Source organism: Equus przewalskii, chromosome 12 (assembly GCF_037783145.1).
Source record: "Equus przewalskii isolate Varuska chromosome 12, EquPr2, whole genome shotgun sequence".
NCBI lineage: Eukaryota > Metazoa > Chordata > Mammalia > Perissodactyla > Equidae > Equus > Equus przewalskii.
Genome location: NC_091842.1, coordinates 7,849,412 through 7,858,569, shown reverse-complemented (window position 1 = coordinate 7,858,569; position 9,158 = coordinate 7,849,412). Strand labels below are relative to the sequence as shown.

At 45.2% G+C, this 9,158-nt stretch overlaps 1 protein-coding gene across 1 annotated transcript; it reads left to right on the top strand.

Moving 5' to 3' along the window:
- Nucleotides 1–301: 301 nt before the first annotated feature.
- Nucleotides 302–5,829, top strand: GJC3 (gap junction protein gamma 3). The gene is made up of 3 exons (XM_008536545.2): nucleotides 302–399; nucleotides 4,424–5,208; nucleotides 5,520–5,829. Exons 2-3 carry the CDS (start codon nucleotides 4,425–4,427, stop codon nucleotides 5,525–5,527), a joined length of 792 nt encoding a protein of 263 aa, XP_008534767.1. The 5' UTR covers nucleotides 302–399; nucleotide 4,424; the 3' UTR covers nucleotides 5,528–5,829.
- The last annotated feature ends 3,329 nt before the right edge of the window (nucleotides 5,830–9,158 follow it).

The window sequence follows — 9,158 nt, the reverse complement described above, 5'->3', positions numbered from 1 at the left end:
CTTCTTGTGCTTCGGGTACTTTGGCCAGGAGAGTGGGGGTCATAACAGAGATTTAAACAGAACGAAATTCTATCTGTTGCTGCCTGCGAGCCTGCAGGTTGGAAACACCCTGAAGCCATTGCTTCCATTTCAGATGATCTGAAAATCCCTGTTTCAGTTCACCCTCAACAACAGCGGGTTATTCTCCAGAGCCCACTCTTTAACAGCAGGGCCGCCTGCTCCTTCAGCTGCAATTCTTCTACTCTTCACTAAAGCTGCCAGGAATGAAAGGGGGAGGGGAGGATGGGGGCGGTGGCAGGGGCAGAGCCTGGCAGAGAGCTGGGACCCCGAGGGCTCCAGCCAAGGACGCTCCTCTCTGCCACTTTCCCTGCTGTTCTTGCTTCTGCTCAAAGCTGCCAGGTGAGTGCTCAGGCGGAGAGCAGCTGGGCTGGCTCAGGGCACGGGGGAGTGGCGGTGGGGGCTGCCTGGGGCTCTGGACTGTGCTTCTCCAACTCCTGCACACACCAATGACCTGGGGATATTATTAAAAATAAGATTTGATTTGCTAAGCCTGGGATGCAGCCTGAGATTCTGCATACCTGGTGATGCCAGTGCTGCTGCGCCACAGATCCCACTTTAAATTAAAGAATCTAGAGTGTTTTCCAGGCCAGGAGGCTGAGATGGGAGCAGTGAGCTCGGTTCAGCACTGTCCTCAGTGGACATCTCTGCCTCATACCTTAACTATCTGAGATGAATTCTGCCACCAATGGAATCTTGAAATTTTTCTCCAAAAGAATAGAGATGCTTAGACAAATCCTTACCAAAATCATGAGGGAATTAAGAAAAATCTACTTACATATTTGAAAATCCCCTCAAATTGCGCTTTCCTCCCTCTCGCAGCTCTTGAGTTCACAGGTGTTGCTTCACTGACTGAAATCTTGACAGGGCTCAGATACTGCCAACTCCCTCCCAAATAGATTTATCTGCAAACCGTTTCTCCATTCCTAGAAACAGAGTGGCGTCCCTTGAACTGAGCTTTGTCAACAATGCTGAGCCCTCAGCTCCTTAGGTTCCGAAGTTTGGCCTGGGGGCTCTGGCTCCTGTGGACAAAGCTGCAGACGTGTTTGTGGGAGGAGGATGTTGGGCTCAGGGAATGAGACAGGTGGCCTGGGGACAGCTGGAACAGATGGGCCCCAGGAAAGCAGCGAATGAGGGACAAGGGAGGGCTGTGTTTAGGCTCCGGTTGTATAGGAAACACCCTTTGGTCTGCAGACTGTGGGAGATGGAGCATGATTCTGTCTGAGCCTTCCATGAGGCCCTGGAATGTGTGCAGAATAAGCACTGTTTTGGTGATAATAGCTGTGGGACAAAGGACATCAAAAGGTGCTGAGAATTAGACATGGGGACTCCAAACCAAAGAGTTTTCAGGCAAGTCCTCTTGTCCTGCTTTATCCCCTCTCTCCCTTCCAAACCCCCAAAGCTCCGTGGTGAGCTCTGGAGACCCCGGTTCAGTTCTAAGAGCTTCTCAGAGGACATTTGGGTGTCTAGCTATGGGTCAGGGGTGGGCATGGGAGAGAGAGAAGAACAGAGACAGGGTCTCTGGAAACGACTTACATTCCCAACACTTGGAATAGGGCAGGCCTACTCTGTGTTAAATTCCAGGTTTGCTGGGAACATGCTGGAAACATGTTTAGAGGGTGCTAGGCCTGTACTTTGAAAGGAGATGAGGCTGACAGCAAGACTTGAGAAGTTACCAAATTAGCATTTGGTAACTCTCCAGGAGAGCCAGGGCAGAAATCCTCAGGGCCTGGGGCTGCCTGCCCTAAGGGCGAGGACCCTGTAGACTTCTGAGGTGGAGAGGGACTGCAGGCGTCCTCACAGACGGGGCTGCTTGAGGGACGATGCACAACCAGCCTGGAAACGGGCTGATTATCATGCCCCACCAAATAAAAGCCCTTTGAGATGCTCTGGTACAGAAGTCTTGCTTTACAGACCTGGTAACTGAAGCCAAGAGTAGAGAGCTGATGGACCAGCACAGCTCTGAAGCGGTGGTTCTCAACCAGGGGTGAATTTGACCCCAGGGGACATTCAGCAACATCTGGACACTATTGTGGGTGGGCAGGGAGAGTGTGCTACCAGCATCTAGTGGATAGAGGCCAGGAATGCTGCTAAACATTTTACAACGCACAAGACAGCATCCCTCCTACCCCCAAGCAAAGATTACCAGGCGCCAGATGTCAATAGTGCCAACGCTGAGAAACTCAGGACCAGCATTAGAACTTGACCTTCCTTTCTGTCCTCCATGGAGCTCAGTGCTTCTCCCAACAAAACTCGGTTAAACACTTATAGAGAAACTGCTTTTCCTCAGGCATGTCGCTAAGCGCTTTTTTGTCCACTAAATAAGCTAGCGATTTTGTTTTGTCATTGTCTTCCTGTTCAAATTAGGAAAGAGATTTTGTCCCCTTATCTCTTTAGCTTTTATAATCTTCAGTTGTTCACCTTCTTCCTCTGAATTCTGGAAGAGTCAGAGTGTGGTACTGAATTCTTTCCAGCACCGCACTCTGATTTTCCTCTCAATCTGTCCTGTTGCCTCCAAAGTGGCTTTTGGTTGTGCCACTGGTGATCTTCCTCCTGCTCTATTTGTCATGTTTATACGTTTAAAGATCCATTTACTCTCATTTTCGAGGAGTCTTGGGAATGAGAGGGGATAAATCTTCATCTTCAATCCGCCATCTTTAATCATGAGACCAATTTTACATCTTTCTAGAGACTAAAAATACATTTCCTCTAAAAATTTTAACCCAGTTTTATAGAAAAGAGTTTTCAGCAGCCTGATATATTTCTGAGTCTTCACAGTCTGTGATGGAGGTAGAAAGACAGGGACTGAGGGGCAGGCAGAGGTTCAAACTCTCATTCCTAGTGGCTCAAAAATGGTTTCTCACAGTTGGTGGGTGGCGACATATTTCTCTGGTCAGTTGAGACCCTTAGGAAGTCCCTTGGAAGCATCTCAATCCATCCTTCCTGATTGTACAGAAGTGACCGTTCTGCCTAAGTTTAGGCACATGGCCTGTTCTTATCTATAGTTTATAACACTAACACCCATTTAAAATTGTTTTGTGCATCTTTCTGGGTATTATAATTGGGAAGCTGGTATGAGACAAGTTAGCCATGTCTCATTTGCTGCCATGTGAACTTAGCAATTCAGGTTGTCATTGTTAGAGTTAAAAGGGAGAAACCTAAGCAAGTTCATAGTCAGAGAGGAAACAAAGATGATTCAAATTACAGGAAAGATCATTTGGGGATCAAATCCTTGGAGAAGCTGGAGAGACCCAAGGGCACAGGTCCGGGAGGGAGAGTAGCCTTGGACAAGGGTAGGACCACTTCTTTCTCTAAGATGCTGCAGAAGGAGGTGACTATGGAGATAGGAGAAGTGGTAGCTGTGGGGTTTCACATCAAAGAATCTTTTTTCTCTGAGGAATCAGAGGTTTGCATGGTCTTCTGAGAGTGAGAGGAACTAGGTGTGGAACAGTTTGCACTGAAGGGGAATGGTTAGAAACAGCGGCTCGGCATTGAGCAGGCTGCTGATTAGGATAAAGATAAAGATGGCAAACTGGGCTTGTAGCATGATAATATTTGTCCAGGGAATTGAAGAATTTCTGAAGCCTGTCCCTGACCATGGTCACCTCTCACCACAAGGGAGATATAAGCCCAAGGAACAATGATAAAGCAGAGTCAAATTTCGAATTTTTTATCCATCCGGCTCTGGCTTTGGCCTCAAACTCCACTACAATTAACTAGTAGATTCTGCTGGTTTTTTCTTTTTTCCCAAAATGTTCTCCTTTCCCTAAGCTGTAAGTCTAAAGAACATCAGACTAAAGCAAGCCTTGACACTCACTAGGCTCACTTGATCTCCATCGAGCCTGCTAATCTAACTGCATCTCAATCTCTCCACTGTGAGGGCAGCAGAGGCTGCCCAGACACACCTGTGAGCACCCAAGGTCAAGGGGCCAGAGAAAAGCAGACAGCAAGAGAATGGACACTGCCCCCAGGGTCAGCACTGATTTCATTCAGGTGATGCCAACAGTAGCACCAGACCTGGCAGCCATCACTTGGGGAAACAACTGTTTTCAGGGGACTCTGGTCTCTGACATTCAGCCTTTGGGGAAGGATGAGAGGGAGGGATGGAGGGAAAGGGAGAGTTCCTCTCCATTCCAACAGAGCGGGGACTGTACTTCTCACTATTATTATTTTACGTAGAAGATTCCATTAACTATAACTAGGTGCAATCAGAGTCTTGGTATTTGATCAACCATATTCTTGGAAAGGAGCAAGAAGGCTTGCTCCACCTATTGATGGGTTAGGAGTGAAGAGGTGGCCTGACACTCTTCCTAAAGGACAGTGAGCAACACACCCACACCCATCATTGTCCTCTGCTCCAAAACAGGATGTGTGGCAGGTTCCTGAGGTGGCTGGTGGCTGAGGAGAGCCGGCACTCCACCCACGTGGGGCGCCTCCTGCTTCCCGTGCTCCTGGGATTCCGCCTTGTGCTGCTGGCTGCCAGTGGGACAGGGGTCTATGGTGATGAGCAGAGTGAATTCGTGTGTCACACCCAGCAGCCAGGCTGCAAGGCCGCCTGCTACGATGCCTTCCACCCTCTCTCTCCACTGCGCTTCTGGGCCTTCCAAGTCATCTTGGTGGCCGTGCCCAGCATCCTCTACGTGGGTTTCACTCTGTATCATGTGATCTGGCACTGGGAAGAATCAGAAAAGGTGAAGAAAGAAGAGGAGACCCTGGTCCGCCAAAGGGAGGACAGCAGAGATGCCTCAGGATCTGGAAGCTCCAGGCTGTTCTGGGCCTATGTGGCACAGCTAGGGGTGCGACTGGTCCTCGAGGGGGCAGCCCTGGGGGGGCAGTACCATCTGTATGGGTTCAAGATGCCCAGCTCCTTTGCATGTCGTCGAGAGCCTTGCCTTGGTAGCATAACCTGTACTGTGTCTCGCCCCTCTGAGAAGACCATCTTCCTAAAGACCATGTTTGGGGTCACTGGGCTCTGTCTCTTGTTTACTCTCTTGGAGCTTGTGCTCCTGGGCCTAGGGAGATGGTGGAGGACCCGGAAGCATAAATCTCCCTCTTCTAATTACTTCCCAACTTCAGAGAGTACCAGAAGACACAAGGAACCAACTGATAAATTCCTGGTGGTGGAAACAAAAGAGCAGTTCCGAGAAGCAGGTGAGAAGGGCACTCATATCCCTCTTTCTTCCTGCCCCTGATGTCTCTGTCCTGATGGTCTCCCATGGCAGGTCCCTCGTCCTCTGGGAAGTACAACTCCCACATTGTCACATAGTAGAAAACCAGGTACTAGGCAGATGTGTTCTGACCACTGCTCCCAACCCATCTCCTAACCTTCATCCCCATCAATTTGACGATTCCTTCCAACGAACCAGGACAAGAGTGCTCAGTCAGTTGTCTCCTGCCCTTCCATTTAGGTCTTTTCCTACTTAGAAAAAGTCTCAGCTTCTTCTTGATTCTCTACTTTGCAGAGTTATGAAGACACCTGGCTTACCTCTGAAGGAAACCCTATGATTGGATCTTCTTCCAAACATCCTATGAGTGGGGTTTTGCCTCCATGACAAATTAGAGGCTGTTGAAGCATCTCTAAGGGCCATGACGGGCCATGCTATCTAAAGCATTTCCTTGAAGAATGCTTGCTTGTGCCTTCTCATCAGAATTCTCTGGTGTCAGCATAACAATTTTCATGGGCTTGGTTTCAGAGTCAGCCAGCAGAAGCCTCCATTAAAACTGTGCCTCTCCCCTATCCTGTACAATAAATATCGACTACTATTGTTGGAATTCCTCTTGCTGAAGACAATCCTCCTTCCCGTCTCAGTGACTCTACTTACCTCTCCTATTGTTCCACACTTTCTGCTCTCCCCACCTTCAAAGTACTTTAACCTATGAATGCCCTCAGCTCTGCAGCATATATCATAACCAGAAGCTCTGGCCCTCCAAACATGTATGACCCAGTGTCCTTTAATATATAGATTAGGTTTATTCAAATACCTGGCCACACCCTTTAGGAAGATTACTGGGAAATCAGAGGCTTATGTCTCCTTGACCACTGACAACTCTGATTTCTACTCAATCCTCATCCTCTGCTTGGTGCACTGTAGCACCTCCTATGTGGGGCCAAGGCCCTAGTTTTTAAACGCATACGTCTCAATACCACACAGAAAAGACAGTAGAGATTTGCTGCTGATTCAGGGGTAACAGTGAGGGATGTTTACATCACAGTATAATTCAATAGATGATTTAAAGCTTAATATCAGGCTTCTCTTTTCTTGAATGTCTCAGTCATTTCTGTCTGAGACTGTTCTAGCCTCCCACTTTTTTGCAGAAACACCTCTCTTCTCGGTTCTTCCTTGCCCTTAAATTCTCAACAAAGAGTAGCTACCTAGTGTTTTTTTCTTCCTTCTGAATCCCAAATTATCCCCAAGTAAACGAGGAGGGCCCATTCCTAAGGAAAGATATTTGGTTCCCCAAGGGACACTTTGGCAACAACTTGCAAAATAATAATTTTCCTTTCTGCTACACGAATGTCTCATAAAGAATCCCTTACCTACTGTAGCCAGAGCCCAGCCAAGTGACCAGGCAAATGTCATCATTCTGAATTCCTCCTTGATAGCATCCCTTTTTAATCAGCTGTATTGAGATATAGTATATAACATACCATATAATTCACCCATTTAAAATATACAATTCAATGGTTCTTAGTATAGTCAGTATATAGTAATATACTGTGCATCCATTAACACAGTTTTAGAACATTTCTTCAACTCAAAAAGGAACCCTCCAATGCTTAGCTATTACCCCCCAACCTCCAGACCCCCTAAAATAAGCAACCACTGATGTACTTTCTGTCTCTATAGGTTTTCCTATCTCGGCTTTTCATATAAATGGAACCACACAATATGTGGTCTTTTGTGTCTGGCTTCTTTCCCTTAGCATGTTTTTGAGATTCACCCATGTTGTAGCATGTATCAGTACTTCATTCCTTTTTATGGTTGAATATCATTTCATTGTATGGCTATACCACATTTTATTTCTTCATTTTTCAGTTTATGGGCATTTGGATTGTTTCCACATTTTGGCTTTTACGTATAATGGTGCTGTGAACATTCATGTACTAGTTTTTGCATCAATGTATGTTTTCAATCCTCTTGGGTAAATACCTAGGAGTGGAATTAGTGGGGTATATGGTAACTCTTTAAAAAAGTTTTTGAGGAACGGCCAAACTGTTTTCCATGGCAGCTGTACTATTTTACATTCCCAGCAGCAATGCATAAACTGGTTCCAATTAATCCACATCCTCACCAACACTTGGTATTTTCTGTTTTTCATTTGTTTGATTTTTTAATTCCAGACATCCTAGCCGGGTGAAGTGGTATCTCATTGTGGTTTTGATTTGCACTTCCCTAATGACTAATGATGTTAAGCATCTTTTCATGTGATTATTGGCCCTTTGTATATTTTCTTTGGAGAAATGTCTATTCAAAGCCTTTGCCCATTTTTAAATTCGGTTATTTGTATCTTTGTGGCTGAGTTCTTTATGTATCCTGGATGCTAGATCCTTATCAGACTTATGATTTCCAAATATTCTCTCTCACTCAGTGGATTCTTTTTCACTTTATTGATAGTGTCCTTTGATGCACAAAAGTTTTTATTTTGATGAAATCGAATTTATCAATTTTTTCTTTTGTTGCTTATGATTTTGGCATTAATTTTAAGAAACCATTGCTTAATCCATGGCCATGAACATATGCCTGTTTCCTTCTAAGAGGTTTATAGTTTTAGCTTTACATTTCGGTCTTTGATTTTGAATTAATTTTTGTATATGGTATGAGATAAGAGTCCAACTTCATTCTTTTGCATGAAGATATCCAGTTGTTCCAGCACCATTTGTTGAAAGCCTATTTTTCCTCCATATAATGGTTTTGGCACCCTTGTTGAAAATCAATTGTTTGTAGACATGTGGCATTATTTCTGGACTGTCAATTCTATTCTATTGATCTACATGTCTATCCTTATGCCAGTACCACGTTTTGATTACTGTAGATTTGTAATAAGGTTTGAAATTGGGAAGTCAGTTCTCCTACTTTGTTCTTTTTCAAATTATTTGGCTATTTGGGGTCCCCTGAAATTTCACATGAATAAAATTGTGAACTGGGGATCCTCAATATTTTCAGTAAAAAAGGATATTCATCTCAGCAGTATGGCAAGATAAAAGACATACGACCTTAAGGAGACAGGACCTTATGTCTGCCACTCAAAACACAGGCAGACATCCAGACACATACACACTCAGACCACAGACACTCATGGCAAACATCAGTAACTGATGAAAGCACTTCGTCCTGTTTGGTCCATATTAAGACTCAGATTCCTTCTTAACACAGCACTCTAATTTCCAAAGAATGGGCATTTATTAGTCGTATAATTTAAACATTTTAAAACTAGATATTGTGTGGGGCTTGTATCAAAAACCTCAAAATAGAGATCATAGGAACCCCTTTCCAATTCATTTACTCATACATCCAGTAACTACTTACTGAGTATATTATGGGAAAGGCAGTATCTGATATTGGGACACAAGAAGAATTAAAAATTTCATCCATAGAAAAGGAACAGAGTGGGAAGAATAAAAAACAAACCACCTCAGAAACACAAGATCAAAAATCCACTGAAGAGAAAGATAATTCTCTGAAACACGCAAGCATATCGTTTGTTGAAAGCCTCAATGGATGTTCCTTGGGAGAGCAAAATGGTTGCTCTTCTTCAAGTTGGGTACCAAACGGCGACGTATCTGTGCTTCTGAATCTTAACCACTCCCACTCAAAAAACTTGAGTTGCTTTTCACCCACTCTCCCGGCCCTATCAGGTCTTTCACAAGGTCGTCACAACTACAGCTTCAGCTTCACTCTCCAGGCACTGCTCTGGCACCCTGGTCTTGACCTACTCACGTAGGAGGATCAGGAACAGCTCGAGCACCAGCAGCTACAGGATCTGCTCCCTCCCAGCATCTGAAGATGACAGCCACTCATAGCAGATGAGCCAGAGTTGCCTTAGAGCATCCGTAGCCGGCTCACAGACCTCCCGGGAACTGAACCACCTAAAACACTGGT